Genomic DNA, 21,206 nt, shown 5'->3' with positions numbered 1-21,206 from the left:
ATTTTTGTAGCTAAAACCAATTGTGTCTGTATACATACCTATATGTGAAATTCTTAGAACAGTGCCAGACTCTTATTAAGTAGTCAATAAATGCTACCAATTATGAATAAAACCATTTGCTTTTATAATATATGATTTGCATTTTACTTGATCCTGAGTTATTATGACGTATATTTGGACTTGATTTGATAATGAATCCTTAGTTGAAATGCCACCCCTAATTATTTCTTCATTTTCAGAAATACGTGGCATCAAAAGACAGACTTCTGGTGTTGAGGATATAGTTTCTGTTAGGGATGAAAATGTGAATAGGATTCCTGAATTTATACATTTGTTTAAAATTGTATCTTTTAGATACTTGGTAGATGGAGTAAAAAGACGTGGCAAAATTACAAATGCCAGTTGATGCAATGCCTTAGTGTGTTTCAGTTGATAAGCTTTACTGCTGGCTCAAATTACAATTTTGTAAGGTAAAGTGTATCACTTTTAACCCCCTTTGTTTAGATTTTCATTGATTTTATTAAGAAAACCAGATCTTCTTTCTCCTATGATTTATTCTTTCAGGAAACAAAGCTAGGTGCTGGGCTGACCCCATGGAGAATATTGTCACCCTTTCATGCCTGTTGGTACCAAAAGTAAAGTTGTCACATGGATGCCTAAGTAGATAATATCTTATTAAAATGAGAAATGCATAGGCTAGAGGAAACTATTTTCTGTTGTGTAGACAATAGTCCTAATGTGAGGCCAGCTATTTCTTTTCCTACTGTGTAGACCAATAGTCCTAATGTGAGGCCAAGTATTTCTTTCTCTGCAATAGCAGGAGTTGTGGGGTAAGAGAAGGTTTGTTCTCTGTAAAGCCATCTGGTGATGAGTCAGCCAGCCAATTGCCGGAGCATAAGGATAGACTGCCCTTAACATGTGTTTTAGCTCAAGTAATTGTATACACTGACTATCATTTATAGAATAATGATTTTTTCTCAGGCTTAATAATCTGAGTAAACCAGTTTCTTTTTATGGGTGATATGGTGCACTATTGTAGTTCTCTTGTAATACTGTCCTATATCAAGTGCACTTATTTATTACTGCCTGTCCCAAGTATTATAGTAATTAACATCATTTAGACCCCTCTTGCCATCATTCCTCGATTTGAATGATATGTGACTAGGAGCAACATTTAAAAATATATATATTTTTTATTTTTATTTTTATTTTTTTTGAGACGGGGTCTTGCTCTGTCGCCCAGACTGGAGTGCAGTGTCACAATCTCGGCTTACTGCAAGCTCTGCCTCCTGGGTTCACACCATTCTCCTGCCTCAGCCTCCCAATTAGCTGGGACTACAGGCGCCTGACACCACGCTCGGCTACTTTTTTGTATTTTTGGTAGAGATGGGGTTTCACCGTGTTAGCCAGGATGGTCTTGATCTCCTGACCTCGTGATCCGCCCGCTTCGGCCTCCCAAAGTGCTGGGATTACAGGCGTGAGCCACCGCGCCTGGCCTAAAATATTTTTAAAAAGCAGTAAAATGTATGTAATTTTGAAACCTGTGTAGTGAAGCTGTGTGCTCTGCTCAATAACTGTAGAGTTTTTCTTTGTTTCATGTTTATTTAGAATGTAAAACTTAGATATTAACATTTTAGTCCATTAAATCATGAAAAGAACTCTGATTGAGCAGGAAAGTCAGTTTTTAAAGTTAATGATAGCTTTAAATGTAAATGTAATGATAGTTCCATGTAAATGGAACTGTGATGCTGTGCGAGTGTTCACATCCATCTGACACCCAAGTGTCTGAGCTTTCAACTTTTCTCAGATCGCTAGTAAAAACAGCTTTATGTGACAAAAAGAATAAGAAAGAGACAGCTGAAGAGGACTATAACTAGGATTTTTTTAATGGCTAGATTTAATTGCTGTCAAAGGTTAGATGATTAATTTCACCTCCTGCCCCTGGAGATTTCTAGGTTATCCTCACTTCAAGACTTTGTAGCAGCGCCAAAGCTACTCATTCATTGAAAATAGCTTGTCAAATGCTCACTGTAGATGAAGCATTGGGGTAGGCTTAAGGGATACAAAGATGAAAAAGTGTCTGTGTATTTCAGCTCTGTGTTGATTTAGAATGATACCATCCCTACCGTCACCATCCATGTCTGGAGTAATGACAACCTCCTGTTGTTCTAGTAACACCCTAGGCTTATCTCTGTCGTGGCATCTACTAACTGCCATTCCCTGCAGTATTGAGTTCCTTGAGGCAAGATATTTTTGTTTGTTTTATCTTTATGTGTCCTTGATCCTCAGAGTGCCTGGATTCCCCAGGCTTCTCAATAGCTGTTGAAAGAAGGGAGGAATGGAGGAAGACAGTTTTGCTGCCTTCAGAGAGCTCATCAACTTGAGGTGTAATCATATCGTTACAGTATAGAATTATTAATGCTAAAAATTACAGTTTAAATTGTAGCATAATAAATGTTTGAACAAAATATTGTGGGACTACAGAGAAAAGTATGGCCAACTCTGCCCTGGGGGAATGGGAATAAACTTACCAAAAAGCAAATCTGTTAGTTTTGTACTTTCTAATACTCTTTGAGATTTCCTAAATGCTAAAATTAATAAGCACAGAAGATAGAGACTGATATAATTTTGTATTATGTCTAGTCTGCTTTCAAGAACAAGTACTACAGTATTAGAAGAAACACTGAAGGCCGGGCATGGTGGCTCACACCTGTAGTCTCAGTACTTTTGAGAGGCTGAAGCAGGTGGATTGCTTAAACTCATGAGTTCAAGACCAGGCTGGGCAACATGGCAAAACCCCATCTCTAAAAAAAATGCAAAAATTAGCTGGGTGTGGTGGTGCGTACCTGTAGTCCCCGTTACTCAAGAGGGTGAGGTGGGAACCTGGAACTTGAGCTTGGGAGGTGGAGGTTGCAGTGTGCTGAGATCTTGCCACTGAACACCAGCCTAAGCAATAGAGAGCCGCACCTTGTCTCAAAAAAAAAAAAAAAAAAAAGAAGAAGAAGAAGAAAAGACGGTGACGATTGCTGATACGGAAAAATGGAAGAATTTGGGGGTTTGCTTTAGGTATATTATTAATCACTTTAAGTGAAGTGCTGGAATTACAGACATGAGCCACCGCACCCAGCATAAAGATGGTTTTAATTCTGTCATCAATCTATTTGTCTTCTTTATGTGTTTTTTCTTTTATTCCTTTATTATTGTCTTTTTAAAAATTGAACTTTTTTGTAGTGTATCATTTTGATTTCCCTTTTCTTTCTTTTACTGTATATTTTTAATGTATTTTCTTAGTTGTTACCTTGGTGATTCCAATTAATATCTTAAACTTATAAACCTAGTTTGAATATATCAATTTAGTTTCAAGAGTATACAGATACTTCACTTGTGCACATCTCCATTCCTCCCACGTAATATTATAATTGTCAACAAATTACACCTTTATACATTCCCTTTCCAGTAACATATTATAATGATTGCTTTATGAACTTGTTTATTAAACCATATAGGAAAAACAGAAGTTACAAACCATATGAAAAGTATGAAAACAGTGGATTTACATTTACCTTTATAGATACCTTTATCAGTGGTTTTAAAGATTTTTATCACAGTTTTAAGTTACTATCTCGTGTCCTTTCATTGCAGCCCAAATGTCTTTCACATTTTTTGTAGGGCACTGTGCTGACAAAAAAAAACTGAACTAGAAATATCTTAATTTCTGCTTGCTTTAAAAATCAAAATAATGCTTGAAAGATAGTTTTGTTGGGTATAAAATTCTTGGTTGACAGTTGTTTTTTTTCCTTCTCCTTTCCCACTGCCATCCCACTGCTTTCTAGTCTCCATAGTTCCTGAGAAGAAATCTGCTGTTTATCTTACAGAGGCTCCATTGTACATGAAGAGTCACTTCTGTCACTGTTTTCAAAATTCTTTCTATTTCTTTAGGTTCTGACAATTTGACTGTAATGTTTCTTGTGTGGAGCTCTTTGAGTTTATCTGCTGGCCGTTTATTGAGCTTCTAGGATGTGTGTATTGATGTATTTTGGAAGTATTTTTCCATTAAGACTTCAAATACTTTTCTGTCATATTTCCTTCTGGGACACCTATAATGTATATATTAGTATGTTTGGTGATATCCTACTGGTGCCTCCGGCTCTGTTCATTTTACTTCATTTGTTTTTCTGCTTCTCATATTGAAGATAAGACAACCTCAGTGTTCTTATCTTCAAGTTCACTGAACCTTTCTAACTCCTGCTCATATCTGCTTTTGAGCCCCTCTAGTGAGTTTTTCTTACTTCAGTTAGTCTGCTTTTCAGCTCCAGAATCTGTTTGGTTCCTTTTCATAATTTCTGCCTTCCTACTGATATTCTCATTTTTCTCATACATTGTTTTGCTAATTTTTTTGTTGATGGTTTTCTTTATCTCATTCAACATATTTAAGACAGTAGATAGTTGATTTAACACCTTCGACTAATAACTACATTGGGCTTTAATGGGAGAGTTTCTGTCAGATCTTTTTTGTTGTTTATTTTCATTATGTTTTTTTTTTGAGAACTGTATTTTTTATCTTATTTTTATTTATTCATTTGTTTTGAGGCAGTGTTTCACTCTGTTGCCCAGACTAGAGTGCAGGGCATGATCATGGCTCACTGCAGCTTCAACCTCTTGGATGCCACTATGCCCAACTATTTTTTTTTTAGTTTTTCATAGGTATGAGGTCTCATTATGTTGCCCAGGCTGGTCTCGAATTCCTGGGCTCAAGGAATCCTCCTGCATCCACCTCCCAAAGTGGAGAGATTACATATGTGGGCTACCATGCCCGGTGAGAACTAGACCTTTTAAACATTATGTTGTGGTAGATCTGGAAATGTAATCCTTTCACTCTCCAGGGATTGCTGAATCTTACTTGTTGAGGGATAAAGTCACAAACTTCAAAAGTTTGTGACTTTTGTAAACTGTTTTTGTAAACTGTTTTGTAAACTGTTTTTGCAAGGTGTGTAGTTTTTGTTATAATGTGGTCACTGAAGTTTCTTCTGTTTCCTCTGTGGTCAGCTATTGACCTGATAAAGATTGCTTTAAATATCTGGCCTCAAAAAGGAGAAAGAAAAACAAACACACACACATTGTCTTTATATAATAAATTCCTTGGAAGTTTCTTAGGCCCGTGGGTATTGAAGTACTGGTGGCCAGCTTTTGTGTTGGTTCCTCAGTAATCAAAAGCAGCAATGAGATCATGCAATCCAATATTTGGAAGACTAGTTCCTTTTTGCATACCCTGGCTCCAGGAAGCCACACTAGGAATGCAGGAGGCTGTCTCCAGGCTGCTTCTTGGAGCTGTTGGGATTGTGGCTGTGGAATGAGTGATAGCTGCTGCCATGAAAGATGGAAATTCCATGACATTTATCACCCTCTTTTACTATATGCCAGAGTTCCAAAATAGTCACTTCAGATCATTTCTGTCAATTGCATCTTTAGATGCTGTCTTCTTGGCTTTTTTTTTTTCCCTTACAAGCAGGATACCTGAAATGCAGAAACGTAATGTATATATTTTTGCAGTCATTTAGGAAGCATGAGGGACTGGTAATTTAATTCAGAAAGTCTATTCGAAAACCCGTGTCTATTTGACTAATCCAGAAATTCTGGTAAGAAATGTACCTGCTATCACATCTGGTTAAGACCTTGGTCATGTTCTCTACAAGTTGCAAACCCAAAGGCTCCTTTCCCACCATTTAGCAGAACCTGAGTTGAATCACGTGCCTTGGCTACTGAAGAAACTACCAACCAGGTTTCAGTTTTATCCATGTGTGGGTGTTAGTAATATCCAATTAGTAGAAAAAGAGTATCTAATACTGAGGGACCAGTTGGAAAGCTGTCTGATAGGTAGAAAGTCTCATATAAAAACAGACAGTAGCTTCCTGTTATATCACATTCCCACTCAGCAGAGAAGCTGTAAGTGGACTCAGGGTCATTCCCCAGCTCAAGAAATAAATATTCCACATCTTGAGTATTATGTGTTTTGTTTGTATTTTTCAGAAACTATGTGTTCTTTTAAGTCTTATTAAAGTCAAGATGAAATATGTAAAAAGTCATTATTTTTATTTTATTATATCCAACTTATAATTATTGCATGCTTATATTGTACAATTATATATTACATATTTATTTGTGTTTTATATAATTATGCTTGATATTATGTAAATACTTAAAGTATGTTTTTAGAGCATATGAATAATGCTCATTAACTCTGGGACTTTGCTATATTTAGAAACTGTTTCTGTTATCCATATTTGGCTGTCGTATTTTAGTTTACTGTATGTAGGTTGGGTTTATTTTCTTTTAATATGTCTTAATATTGGGTTTTGTTTCAGGTCCTTTGAGTAAACGTGTAACTGTTGACCTATTTATTCATGTTGTGTTTTAAAATTGTCCCTCCCTGAAAATACAGTATGCAAATTATATACTATATTTAGATTGGAGGGCTTTTTTCTCCAGTAAAATTTGGATTCTCCTTTATAGACTTGGCCAGGAAGTATATATTCTGAACCAGGGAAAGAAATGCTAAAAACCAAATTGACAAAGTAGACAGATGGAAGACCAACAACATCTGCATTAAGGAGTTGAGTAAATGGGAGATTTAATAATCCACATAAATCAACTATATCAGATAAGCTGAGGAGGGAGTAGAGTTGATTGTTGTAGCTTTATGGAAAATTATTTACTTGCTTTGGTGAAATCCATTGTTTTTCATGTGTGTATAGATAACATATGATATTCAAGATTTTACCTTAACAAAATTTCTGCGTTTTACAGGATTTTGGTTTAATATATAGAGATATATTTCTTATTGCAGAATATTTCATTTTACTATAGTATAGTTTGCCTCTAATTCAAGTGTAGTAAAGTATACCATTGAATGGGAAAATATTTACAAGTATTATTCTTTTGATTCATAAGAAAGAACTTGAGTGCAAACTGACATTATTCTTATTTTATTGAAGAAGAAACTAACGGACATGGGATAAATAGCTAGCCTAAGGTCATGCAGAATAAAAAGTGGTAGAACTAGGATTCAGACTCATATCTGTCTATATGACTCCAGGGCTTATTCCCTTAATGACCAAGCCCCATTCTCAAAGCTCTCAGTCCACAGGCCTTCGGTAAACCTTACAAGGGTCCACAGGTCAAAACCTTTTTCATAATGACATCAAAGCATTATTTGCCTTTTTTATTTTATTGACATTTGCCCTGACATTACAAAAACGATGGACGTTTCTGGCTCTTTAGCATAGATCAAAGTAGTGGCACCAAATTCTCCAAGAAGTAATTGCATTCATCATTGCTGTATACTCCTGAGTTTCTTTGTTTGTTTTTTAAGCCAGTTTCACTTAAGAATGTTCTCGATGAAATGGTAAAAGTTATTAATTTTATTAAATCTGACCCTCGAGTCACATCTTTTGAATATTCTATGTGACTAAATAGAAGTATGCATAGAGCACTTATGCTGCATATACCAAAGTGCTGTGGTTCTCTGAAGGAGAAATTGTGTCCTTATATGAGTTGTCTGCAGAACTAGACTCTTGATTTAATAAAATACCACTTTACTTTAAACAAATGACTGAGAGACACATTTTGGTTATATAGACTTGGGTATTTGACAGACAACATGAGCTTGTCACTTCAAGGAATTTAAGTGACAGGATTTTTTTTTTTTGGACCAATGATAATATTTGAGCTGTTAAGAGGAAGCTAGAATTTTAGAAAACTTGATTCTGCCATCATGAGCTTAACAGCTGCCCTGTACTTAAAAGACTTTTATGGTAAGATAGGTGGTAATGTTAACGAGTGTGATGTTTTAAAATAGTATAATGAAACACGTCAACATTGGAAGATCTGCATTACTCAGGAAAGCAATATTTTCCCAAGGACCAATATATTATTGTGTTACAAAATCCCATCAAAGTATAAGATAGTTTTTCTTTTTTGTTGTTTTGAGACGGAGTTTCACTCCTGTTGCCCAGGACGAAGTGCAGTGGCGTGATCTCAGCTAACTGCAACTTCTGCCTCCCAGGTTCAGCTAATTTTGTATTTTTAGTAGAGTCGGGGTTTCTCCATGTTGGTCAGGCTGGTCTTGAACTCCTGACCTCAGGTGATCTGCCCGCCTCGGCCTCCCAAAGTGCTGGGATTACTGGCGTGAGCCACCGTGCCCAGCCGTAAAATGGATTTTCCTCTAACATAGTGTGTGAAAAGTTCAGATTCCATATTGCAAAAAACCTTCAAGAAATTACTGCTTGTATAATCTTTATGTAGTATCAAAGAAATTACAAAATAATTACAATTATTTGAAAAGGCTATTAAAATACCTCTCCCTTTTCCACCTGTTTATCTGTATGAAGCCAGGTTTTCTTTATATAGTTCAAGTTAAGCAGTATATGGCAATGGATTAAATTCAAAGCTGATACCGGTTTTATTTTTTTAAGGTAGACATTAAAGAGATTTGCAAAATGTAAAATAGTGCTACTCTTCTCACTTATTTTTGTTTTGGAAAATATGGTTACTTTGTTATAGAAATGTTAGTAATTTTTAAATGAAATTGGGTTAATGTTATTTTAAATGAATTAATAAATAAATACCAGTTTCATTTCTAATATGTAAACTATATATATACGTACATATATATGTGTATATATATATGTACGTGTATCTCTCTCTCTCTCTCTCTCTCTCTATATATATATATATATATATGTATTGCCAATGTAAACAAATGCTCTTTGGAGTTCATTTTTTAAAGAGTATAAAAGGGTCCCAAGAACAGGATGTTTCAGAATTGCTGCTCTAGGAAAATGTATTAAGAAAATAAAGTACATGTGAGGAAAAAGAAATTGAAATTGCATTCTGTGGTTTACACCTGGTAGACAAAGGAGCAATTTATTTGGTCAACATAGTTCTTAATCAGGTATCATATATAGTTACTGAACTCATTGTGTCTTTCTCAAACCATTTGTACCTAAGACATTTATTGGTACAGTATTGCTATTTTTCTGATACTAACATGATGCTAACATGGGCATTTACTTGAGGATTATAGACCTTTATAAACTATGCTAAAAGGCTTTCAGAAGTATGAAAACTCTAAAAGTTTGCTAGTTGAGCACCCACTTATTGCCTTAATCTCTTCCTTTTTAATTGGACTCTTAGTGGATTCCGTGGGCTTACTTCACTGATGAGAATTTAGTATATATGTCATTTCCTGGGACCTGTGGACAGTTCATTTAATTAAGTATAAATGTTGATGAATACAGTTCTATTCTTAGGCCTTCCAGTGTTTGGTGAATAGCCACTAAAGCTAAAAATATCTGAATGTATATTTTTCTTCATGTTTCTCTTCAGGATGACGTAGCTTTGCCAAAGACTTAGAAGCTAAGCAGAAAATGAGCTTAACATCCTGGTTTTTGGTGAGCAGTGGAGGCACTCGCCACAGGCTGCCACGAGAAATGATTTTTGTTGGAAGAGATGACTGTGAGCTCATGTTGCAGGTAATTGCGTCAACCTTCTCTATATGTGTTTATTCAAAACTTGAAATTAGTATAAAATCTTTTTCTACTCCTTTAGAAAACAGTGCTATTTAGATTTGAACTTTCTCTCCTTTTAGCTCCAGCTATCATTCTAATTAATTTTTTGCCACCTTGAATCATCTAAAAAAAAGTTCTAAGTCTTGAGGATTCAATTTAGAAAAATAAGTTCTCAGAATAAAGAAGTTTATTAGTAAGCAGAAAGTTTCACATTATATGCTTTTAAAATAAGACATTGCAAAAATCAGCATGGCATGGAGTAAAACTGAATTTTGATCGCTGATACTCAGTGATAATGGAAGTTAGTTTTATCACTTTTAGAGATGTTCACTATGATACCTGCCAGGAGTTCAAGCATAAGTAAAGATTGTTGACAATTTTTAAAAGTAAATTTTATTGTGTATATTTAAGGTATACAATGTGATGTTATGTGATACACAGAGATAGTATAAAAGTTACTGTAAGTTACTCCAAGTAAAATGGATCCTCAAGAGCGCACAGCCTCAGGAAGAGGGTCTCTATAGGAGTAAGAATCAGATGGAGGAGGCATAGACTCTTACAGGGAAAACGCTATAAAACAAGCTCATCCAACCTGGGGCCCAGGACGGCTTTGAATGTGGCCCAGCACAAATTCATAAACTTGCTTAAAATATTATGAGGTTTTTTTTTTGCAATTTTTTTTTTTAGTTCATCAGCTGTTGTTAATGTATTTTATGTGTGGCCCAAGACAATTCTTCTTCTTCCAGTGTGGCCCAGGGAAGCCAAAAGATGGGACACCCCCGCTATAAAAGGACAGGGACTGGAGTCTTTCATTCTTACCAGAAGTTTAAGTAACAGGAAAAAAAGGGCCTGGTCAAAATTGCCTGTCTTTGCAGTTTTAAGCTCAGATCAGCTAAGGTTTTCCCATTGGTATCAGAAACGTGATTAAGTTAGCAATCTTTGTTAGGATTTAAATTATGTATTTCTGAGAGATTTTTATTAAATTTTCATTGAAATATCCAAATGGGTTGTGAACATCAAGTTGTCATGCACCTTCTGGTTCAGTTTAATCTAGAGGAAATGTGAATTTGATTATGTAGAAATGAAAACAGTTTAATGCTTAAGTGGTTAGATATCCATTACATACTCTTCCTATTCCCTCAGTTTTCCTTGACTCGGTCGCTAGATGTATTATGTTCTATAATCTTGGTCTTCTGCTTAATTCCTGTCATGGGTGCCGAAACACACTGATACTTTATATACATTTCATAATAACCAAAAACATAGGATTTTTTTTTTTATTGGCTGCTTTTTTTAAAAAATAGTTACACAAATGGGATTGTCTTGTACTGTGAGTACTAAACTGATCTTCTTTGCCTTGAGTTCCTGACTACTCTTCTTGAATTGTTACTGTCTTTATTAAACAAACAAACGATGTATTCTTGTGATCCCACATAACAGGCCCACTCCTCACTCCCTGATCCCCAGGGTTGTAATGGCATCTCTCTCGACTGAGTGGACTCTGTTGTTCTCTTAGGTCTTAAGTGTGCTCTATCTTTTGCTGTAGTTGTTTATGTACTGTCAGTGTTCACCATAAGCAGTTGGAGGGCAGGGTACATTGTAGATTAAGGATATTCCAGATTTCAGACAAGTTGTAGACTTAGTGAAGCAGCTTGTCCTAAATTACTTCCTCCCCAAATCATTTTTTCTCAATGTCCCTCATCTGTGTTTATCACACTCTTTTGAAAGCCACCATGAGCAGCCATCTGACTCCTTTATTCCTATATCTAATGGTAACATTTCACTTTGCTTTGGAATTTGCCTTTTTGCAACTCTAATTTAGATTTTTTTCTTTGAATTTCAGTCCATTGTCCAAAGGATTTCTGCCCTTTTTCTATGTACTCTTTTCCTCAGAGAGAGATTATTTATGAGGATCCATTCAGTATTTATTGAGAGCCTACATGTACTTGAAATCTCACTTCTCCTAACAACATTTGGAGGTTTTATCCTTAGAGTAGATCGACTTAATACATCAGCAATATGGTGAAATTATTTTGCTGAGTGGTGCTTTGTTGCTTCTTGCCAACTTAAAAACTGAATTTAGTATTTCATTAGTTTAACCAGAAGAATAAAAATTTAAAATAATGAAAACAAAAATGAATTTTAAGTAATTTTTAGATTTAATGCAGGAGTTTTTTAAAATCTCAAGTTGGTCCACCCTCAAGTCTCCAGCAATTAATCACTTCACCTTTAAGTTGTCCTACTGGTTGCTGTTTCTAGCGGAGGCTTATGCTCCTGGCAAGCTGTGATTCTCTCTATATTTGCTTGTCTCTCTACTTTTCGGGGTGGCAATTTGTCTTGTGACCTCAGGTCTCTGAAAAACTAAGATGAGTTTTTGGTTTTCAGTTTGTTCAACATTTTTCTTATTATGAAGATGGGAGCCATGACTTCAGATTCTTTCCATGTTGGACCAAAAATTGGAAGTCATGTCTGTTCCCCATTTTTGATACTCTCTTTGCTTTTAGTATACCAGGGTTGACACAGTAACCCCGTAGTACATGGTGATCAAGTTCAGATTCATTGGTTCACAGACTGTTTCTTCTATGACTATAATGATATTTCCTTTCAATGCCAATGTCCACAGGCTTATCGTTCTGCTTTCGGGTGCTTCCATCTGCAGAAAACTTACTAAGCTCTGGAGAGAGACACAGAGAGAGAAAACTTTAAAAGAAACTTAAAAGCAATTTTCAAAAACCACAGTTTGCCATTAAAATATCTTCTTTTTGACTTCCAGTCCCTTTCCCTCTTAGAGCTGTCCCGTGAATTCCAGTTTTAGAGCCCATATTTTAAGTGAAGATAATTTTGTTCTGAAACATGTCATATTGTGTCCCTTTTCCTCTAAATCTTTGGACTCTTTAAATAGTTTATGCTCATTTTTTGTTTTGAAAGAAGAAAATCCTACAAGGTAAATGTTTTTTACAATAAGATATGTAAAATATGGTAAAATTATAATTCACATGATTTCTCTATAACAGTTTTAAGTTTAAAAAAATTAAGTTAATACATTCAACAAAGTCAGCTGATGTAAATTCTTAATAGTAGAACATGTGAATTTAGTAGAAAAGAATTATCTTTAAAATTTTATGCTTTCCTCTTTGGGGAGTGATGCTAAAAATTTTTGTTGTATAGTGGCACTATTTTAATCTCATTTAATCCACATTTACTTTGATATTTCCCTATATTTACTGTCCTATTAATATTAGGTATCTTGCCAAAATGTGACTGGTATTTATTCTAGTATTTTCTTGTATTCATTAACTTAAAAAATTCCTTTCAGTCTCGTAGTGTGGATAAGCAACATGCTGTCATCAACTATGATGCCTCTACGGATGAACATTTAGTGAAAGATTTGGGCAGCCTAAATGGGGTAAGTTAATGGTTTATTTTTTGTCTTGTTTGAACATTTGTTTAATTTTGTAAAAAGAAAAATCAGATTACATTTCCTAGCTACATTTTCTTTTTCTTTACTTTGTATTTTATTTTTAAATGCTTATCAGGTACATAGCACTTTGGGGACCATCCAATAGAATATGAAACTAGCCCATATTCCAAAGAAACTGTATAAGCAGATGAATCCAGAAGGTGGTTGTCATTGTCTGTGATGGCTAAAGAAGACTTCTTTAAGGAGTTGGAACCTAAGCTTGACTTCACTATATGGCTATAATTTATATGAGGGAAAACGGTAAAAAGTCATGGCAGTGAGAATGCAAAAAAGTACTCTCAGGGACAGAGAAGTAATGGTTAAGTTTAGAAAATAAAGATGGAGCCGGGGCCAGGCGCGGTGGCTCACGCCTGTAATCCCAGCACTTTGGGAGGCCGAGGCGGGCAGATCATGAGGTCAGGAGATCGAGACCATCCTGGCTAACACGGTGAAACCCCGTCTGTACTAAAAATACAAAAAATCAACGGGGCGCGGTGGCGGGCGCCTGTAGTCCCAGCTACTCGGGAGGCTGAGGCAGGAGAATGGCGTGAACCCGGGAGGCAGAGCTTGTAGTGAGCCGAGATAGCGCCACTGCACTCCAGCCTGGGCGAAAGAGCGAGACTCTGTCTCAAAAAAAAAAAAAAAAAAAAAAGATGGAGCTGGGTGCGGTGGCTCACACCTGTAATCCCAGCACTTTGGGAGGCTGAGGCGGGCAGATCACCTGAGGTCAGGAGCTGGAGACCAGCCTGGCCAACATGGTGAAACCCCGTCTCTACTAAAAATACAAAAATTAGCTGGGCATGGTGGCACGTGCCTGTAGTTCCAGCTACTCAGGAGGCTGAGGCAGGAGAATCACTTGAACCCGGGAGGCAGAGGTTGCAGTGAGCCGAGATGGCACCACTGCACTCCAGCCTGGGTGACAGAACAAGACTGCATCTCAAAAAAAAGAAAAGAAAAGAAAGATGGAAAGGTGCCAGAGAGCAGACAACTTTCTCTGCTAGGGTAAAAAAGGTGAAACAACACAACCATTTGCCTTCACAAATATAGTACATTATCTAAACGCCAATGTTCATTATTCTTGGAATTCATACTTTGAATATATTTTTGTTACTGAAGTGAATTTTTTCTTATGTCTTCATTTGGTCTGTCTACATTTGGCATAAGTAGCCACAAACTAAAAAGAGTGCTAAAGTATTGAATTATTTCTCTTATTTTAGTTTCTTCATTTTCTTATGGTTCTGCTAACACAAGCAAATACTGTGTTGTTCGTATCTGTGCTGTTGAAATTCTTAAAATGAATTTAACAGAAATAAGTGTATCCCAACTGCTTCAGACTATTCATGCTTTTCAAATGTACATCAAACATTATATACAAGAACATGCAGAAATTTGGCAAATATGGTAATACATTTTTTTTTTTTTACCAATTCTGAATTGGCCTGCTACTGAAGGACTTTTATATTTATTCTTTGAGATAAATACAAATTTTTTGTAGGCATGTTTTCCTGTTGGTTTTATTCAAGCCTTTTTTTTTCTCTGTTGGTTTTATTCAAGCCTTTTTTTTTTTCTCAAAGCATATAGAATTAAGTGTATGTTCTTCATGTTTGCCCTGAAAACCCTCACATTTGGCATTATCCACCTTTCCAGATTGATGCTCCATCATTACATTTTCCCTTGCTCTTCTTCCAAAACAGTAGTCTTCCTGCTATGCTATGTCTTTCTTCAAATAATTTGTTAGATTTTCTTCAGTCTACTATTTCTCCCATCTTCCTTGCCATTTATAAAAGTTTTACACATTTTTTAAAATAAAGCTCAAATTCTACTTCTTTTTGAAGAGATGAAACAGAGGCCCATTTACTTAGGAATTTTAACCTGCTGATGTTGACATGTTGAAAGGATTAAAATTAACAGAGATAGGCAGAGTAGGTAGAAACTGTTGTAACATTAGGCATGAATGTTAGCAATTTTGATTCTCAGCTCCTTTTTGCTAGAATTTCTTCCTTCTCCACACCCATAAGCCTTTGTGTCCTTGATCAACCTGGTATTAAATCTACTTTTATACCTCTGTAGCTATGCTAAATTATGAGCTCCTGAATAAGTTCACGTGCCTTCTGCTTCTGTGACCACAGTGCCTGGCAGAGGGCTCTGCACGGTGCATGAACCCAGGAAATCTTTGAGTGGAATTCAATGAATTTTCTACTTGAAGAATTTAGAGTGAAAAATTTTAACTTCTATATGTGGAATATTTTAACAATGTTATATTGTCTTTAAGTCCAGAAAGTTTCATCTTGACAACAGATGAACAGTGGTAGTCTGTATGTCTTTACATTGTTATTTTGGAAAATAATAAGCGGGAATTACATCAGCATTTTAGTCTTTTAAAAGTCTATGATCAAATATGGAAATTACTTGGCATTGGTTCCAAAAATAATCAGGTGAAATATGAATGACATTTTTCTAGGTTGGCCTTTCTTATCATTTGATTATACTCAATAATATTGTGAAAGATACTAACTCATGGAGAGCAACATCTGCATTTTGAGCTTGAAATCAGGACCAGGATTTGAAACTCAGATCTGTTATTTATCAGCAGTGTAACCTGGGACAAATCACTAAATCTCTCTGAAATTCAGTTTTCTCATATATACTACCTTCCAAAGTGTGTAAACATGGCCAGGCGCGGTGGCTCACGCTTGTAATCCCAGCACTTTGGGAGGCCGAGGCAGGCGGATCACGAGGTCAGGAAATCGAGACCACGGTGAAACCCCGTCTCTACTAAAAAATACAAAAAATTAGCCGGGCGTGGTGGCGGGCGCCTGTAGTCCCGGCTACTCGGAGAGGCTGAGGCAGGAGAATGGCGTGAACCCGGGAGGCGGAGCTTGCAGTGAGCCGAGATTGCGCCACTGCACTCCAGCCTGGGCGACAGAGCGAGACTCCGTCTCAAAAAAAAAAAAGTGTGTAAACATGTAGAGTTGAAGTTTATGAAAGCAAAGATGCAGTGCAGAATCTTGCTTCAGCTATTAAATGATGAAATAATTCCCGCTCTGTAGTATTGTTATGGGGATTAAATGTAACAGTACATTTGAGTGTGCGCTTAGTATAGAACTTTAAAGCATTACATAAATGATAAATATACTGTTAGCCAAATGACAGCCTAAGAAACATGCCACAAAGGTCTTTAGCAGCCAAAAAATGTCAAAAGTCTATGAACTACCAACTGGCATGCATTTTAGTCATAAGAGAACTTGTAGACTATTATTCACAGCCTATTTACTCTTATTATCCATATTATTCTAGAACTTTAAGTATCAGGTTAAAAGTAGTAATTTTGGAGGTAGGGGGACACAGTGTAGTGGTTATGAACCCAGCTTTGATGTCACCTTGGACAAGTTACCTAAGTTCTCTATTCCTCAATTTTTTTAAAAATAGAAATAATAAAATGTTACTCACAGTTTGTGTGAGCATGTTGTATGTGTTGTGAAGATATAAATAAGCTAATAATTTTAAACAACAGTACATAATAAGCATTCAGTAAATACAAGTTATTTTTATTATGGTAAGAAAAGCAGCAAAGACAAGTTTAGCACCCTGTAGCCTATATACTTTTCAAAGAATTCACTGTTACTGTTTAGAAAAATCACTTACCAACTAAATTCAACTTAAAAATGATCATTTCCACTCCTGTCCCCTTTCACCCTAGCCCAGAGTACACTCCCAAGGGACCTAGATCTACAATTTACGGAATTGCCACCAGAAATGAGAAGGCTACAATCTGCCTGAGAAAGCTGCAGTCGATTCCACTGCTGATATTTTAACGGGCCATTTTCCTGCCAGCCCATTGAAGGTTCTCTTTCTTTGGGAACCCCTGTTTGCCTTCAGTTCCTCCTGCCTCCTCCACTGGGGCCCTTGCCCCTCAGGTAGCCACCATGGCCTCTGCCCTACCCCTCCTGTGCCATTCCAGGCCTGCCATTTGTTACTGGACTGCCCCCATCAGCAGTCTGTGTTCCAGCCACACTGTGTCCCCTTTGCACACTAGAGTTCCTGCCAGCATCAGACCTGTGTGGTATAGAGTAGAGAATGGTCTTCAGTAAAGGTTGAAAGGAAAGGTTAAGGAAGGAGAGGAGGCTTTTGTAGCTGGCAGAGAGATTGAGGTGGTTGTGCTCTGTTCACTTTCCCAGATCATCAATATAATGTATGCTGGCTATATGATTTTATACTATCAATTATGTCATTTAGTTGTATGTAAATTAAATAGGTATTTATTTAAGTTTGGTTTGCTTCTGTGGGGTTAGTGGTTTGAATGGAGGAATTTTGGGATGTGGAACACTTGATGTGGAACATTTCGTAGGATTCGTAGTTCAGAGACCTGAGTTCGAATCCCAACATTGCCACTTCCAGACTCCAAGATCTTGACGATTACTTCATTCTCTTTGCCTCATTTTCCTCACCACCAGGTAGAGGTGTGTTGAAATGGCACTGACAAAGAAACAAAACTCATTTTTTTTTCCGTATCTAAGTTATTAAAATTTGATCTAGTTAAGTGATTTTTCCTCTTGCTCTTTGAAATTTTCTCTTTTCCATTGGTAATTTTAGACCTTCAGGAGACTATTTCCTCACAGATGTTTTCACTTGCATTTTTGTGAACTGAAATTTTGTGTCTGGCTCATATTTCCTAAGCCTTTTTAGACTTTAGGGAATAGTTTTGTCATAAATGGCAGCATGTTAAAATTATGTTTCTCGATCTCTGAAAGTGCCTAGTACACATGTTCAACACACAACAGGTGCTTAATATTTAAGGGAGTTATGCAATCTTAAACTTAAATGGATCTTCTAGGTCATCGCAGGCCTTTTGAATAAATGTGGTGTTTTAGGTTATTAGAGACAAGTTTCAAATAAAATTGGCTCAGAACTTCAGAACTGTAGCACTCCTCTTCAATACTGTATCTAGTTGTTTATCTTTTGCCTACCAGACATTAGTAAATTAACATTTTCTTTCATTCTTTTGCATCATTTTCCTCAGTTCTCCTGTTTTGTAATTACAGTCATGCATCCCATAATGGCAGACCACATACACGGCAGTGGTACCATAAGATTATAATGGAGCTGAAAAATTCCTATCTGTTTTACAATTGCATACAATATTCAGTATAGTAACATGCTGTATAGATTTGTAGCCTAGGAGCAATAGGTTATACAATACAGCCTGGGTGTGTAGTAGGCTATACTATCTAGGTTTGTGTAAGTACTGTAAACTCTATAATGTTCGTACAGTGAAGTAAATCGCTTAGTGTTGCGTTTCTCAGAATGTTGCCCTGTTGTTAAGCAATGCGTGACTGTATCCTCCGAATACTTTGGTAAATTCAAGACATAAGTTTTAAAACACTGAAATCTTCATTTTGGAAATGAACCTGAAGTTAGAGTTTATAAGTCTCTGAAGCCTTTGAATTTTCTTTGTATTACAATTTCAACCTTTCTGTAAAACATGTTGGAAGCTTGTGATTTAGGATTACTCATAAATCATTCTAAGATATAATCTAGAGTCTTAATGATATTCCACTATCTCTATATATATGCTTGAAACTAAGATTGTAACTTTTTCTAATTTCTTTTGTAGACTTAAAACTTATTTTATGGCATATTACAAAGAGCTATTTATGCATAGAAATATGAGAGTTTAATAACCTAATCCCTGTATGTATTTTACTGTAACTTCCTCACCATGGAAGGGCAGTCTTCTCATATAAACTGTTATGGCCATCTCAAATCTAATAAAATAGAAGATGATAAAAATGGAATTAAAAAGGAAAGAATAAAGTAATTTTTTAAATTTCAGTTTATCAAAGAAAAACTTGTTGGGTGTTTATTTGATGTCTGCATAGGCAGTTAACCATAACCTTTGTTCTGTGTTCTATAAATTTAGCAAATTCTAGGCCCTTCAGTCTCAGTATGCCAGTAAAGATAGTCATCACCATTTACCATCTGTATCCAGTATCAGGGGAACCCGCCCCCGATAATTCAACGTTATTTCACGTAGGTTCTTTTCTGTTTCCCTAAGTGTCGGCCAGTCTGAGAAATAAAGGGAAAGAGTACAAAAGAGAGAAATTTTAAAGCTGGGTATCCGGGGGAGACATCACATGTTGGCAGGTTCCGTGATGCCCCCCAAGCCGCAAAACCAGCCAGTTTTTATTAGTGATTTTCAGAAGGGGAGGGAGTGTATGAATAGGGTGTGGGTCACAGAGATCACATGCTTCACAAGGTAATAAAATATCACAAGGCAAATGGAGGCAGGGCGAGATCACAGGACCACAGGACCAGGGCGAAATTAAAATTGCTAATGAAGTATCATGTCCCACTGGGCACCCATTGTCCTTGATAACATCTTATCAGCAGACAGGGTTTGAGAGCAGACAACCGGTCTGACCAAAATTTATTAGGTGGGAATTTCCTCATCCTAATAAGCCTGGGAGTGCTACGGGAGACCGGGGCTTATTTCATCCCTTATCTGCAAGCGTAAAAGACAGACATTCCCAGAGCGGCCATTTCAGAGACCTCCCACTAGGAACGCATTCTCTTTCTCAGGACTGTTCTTTCCTGAGAAAAAGAATTCAGCGATATTTCTCCTATTCGCTTTTGAAAGAAGAGAAATATGGCTCTGTTCCGCCCGGCTCTCAGGCAGCCAGACCTAATGGTTATCTCCCTTGTTCCCTGAACATCACTGTTATCCTGTTCTTTCTTCAAGGTGCCCAGATTTCATATTGTTTAAACAATTTGTGCAGTTAACACAATCATCACGGGGTCCTGAGGCAACATACATCCTCAGTTTACGAAGATGACGGGATTAAGAGATTAAAGTAAAGACAGGCATAGGAAATCACAAGAGTATTGATTGGGGAAGTGATAAATGTCCATGAAATCTTCACAATTTATGTTCAGAGATTGCAGTAAAGACAGGCGTAAGAAATTATAAAAGTGTTACTTTGGGGAACTAATAAATGTCCATGAAATCTTCACAATTTATGTTCTTCTGCCATGGCTTCAGCTTGTCCCTCCGTTCAGGGTCGCTGACTTCCGGCAACAATCCAGTGGACCCTTTTTAAAAAAGTATTGTACAAATAATTTACAAAAGTAAGAATAAAAGGGTAATTAAAACAACTTGAAATTTTAATAAAAAATTAGACATGACAAACTCAAATTTTTATTCCGTATTTTCCTGGTGTTTAAAAGTATATGCTACCCAAAATGGGCAGTGTTGTTGGAATGCAACTAACTGCTCATCAGTTGACATGTATTCACCTGGAACATATATCCCTCTTATAAATGTTGATTCTAGATCTCAAGTACTGTATGTCTTTAGTTAATTCTAGTGTATTATTTCTGGTTCTTCTTCTTCTTGCATGGTCAAAACACAGTGTTTTAAAAACTTTGGCTGGGCACAGTAGCTTACCCCTGTAATCCCAGCACTTTGGGAGGCTGAGGCAGGTGAATCACCTGAGGTCAGGAGTTCAAGACCAGCTTGGCCAACCTGGTGAAACTCATCTCTACTAAAATAGAAAAATTAGCCAGGCATGGTGGCAGGTGCCTGTAATCCCAGCTACTTGGGAGGCTGAGGCAGGAGAATCACTTGGACCTGGGAGGCAAAAGTTGTAGTGAGCTGAGATTGCGCCATTGCGCTCCAGCCTGGGCAATAAGAGCAAGACTCCATCTCAAAAAAAAAAAAAAAAAAAAAAACTTAACAGCTTATAATTTTGTTAATAGGATAGCCATCTTTTTTCCTCCATAAACTGCAAAACACTTGTTATTTTTAGATTTATAAACAATAATTAGAAGCTCAATCCAATAATTTTATGTCTACATCATCTCTTTCCTTCCAGTCACCTTTGTATAGATACTTGTGTTGAGAATATGTCCACTTACATAGTATATCAAATAAGTATTTGAACACAGATGTAAAAAAAAGAAGGCTGTCAATATTTCTTTTAAAATATGACACTTCTTTTAAAATGAGGCTGGCCATGGTGGCTTATGCCTATAATCCCAGTGCTTTGAGAGGCCAGTGCAGGAGGATTGCTTGAGCCCAGGAATTCAAGACCAGCCTGGACGACATAGTGAGACCCCATCTACAAAAAATTTAAAAATTAGCAGGGTGTGGTGGCACGAGCCTCTAGTCCCAGCTACCGAGG

At 36.6% G+C, this 21,206-nt stretch overlaps 1 protein-coding gene across 12 annotated transcripts in view; it reads left to right on the top strand.

Moving 5' to 3' along the window:
• The window catches only part of CEP170 (centrosomal protein 170), a 131,533-nt gene that overhangs the window by 20,356 nt on the left and 89,971 nt on the right, over positions 1-21,206 (top strand). For 11 of the 12 annotated variants that reach the window (XM_058430697.1, XM_058430696.1, XM_058430695.1 and 8 more), the window contains exons 2-3: positions 9,385-9,530; positions 12,883-12,972. In XM_058430697.1, coding sequence (XP_058286680.1) covers positions 9,426-9,530; positions 12,883-12,972 — 195 coding nt within the window. In that variant the 5' untranslated portion in view covers positions 9,385-9,425. Of the gene's footprint in view, positions 1-6,591; positions 6,611-9,384; positions 9,531-12,882; positions 12,973-21,206 lie in introns of those variants that run through there. The other variant, XM_058430688.1, reaches the window with a different exon arrangement.

The sequence above is a fragment of the Hylobates moloch genome, unplaced genomic scaffold (genome assembly GCF_009828535.3).
Source record: "Hylobates moloch isolate HMO894 unplaced genomic scaffold, HMol_V3 SCAFFOLD_18, whole genome shotgun sequence".
NCBI lineage: Eukaryota > Metazoa > Chordata > Mammalia > Primates > Hylobatidae > Hylobates > Hylobates moloch.
This window is presented reverse-complemented; position numbering and strand designations above follow the sequence as displayed.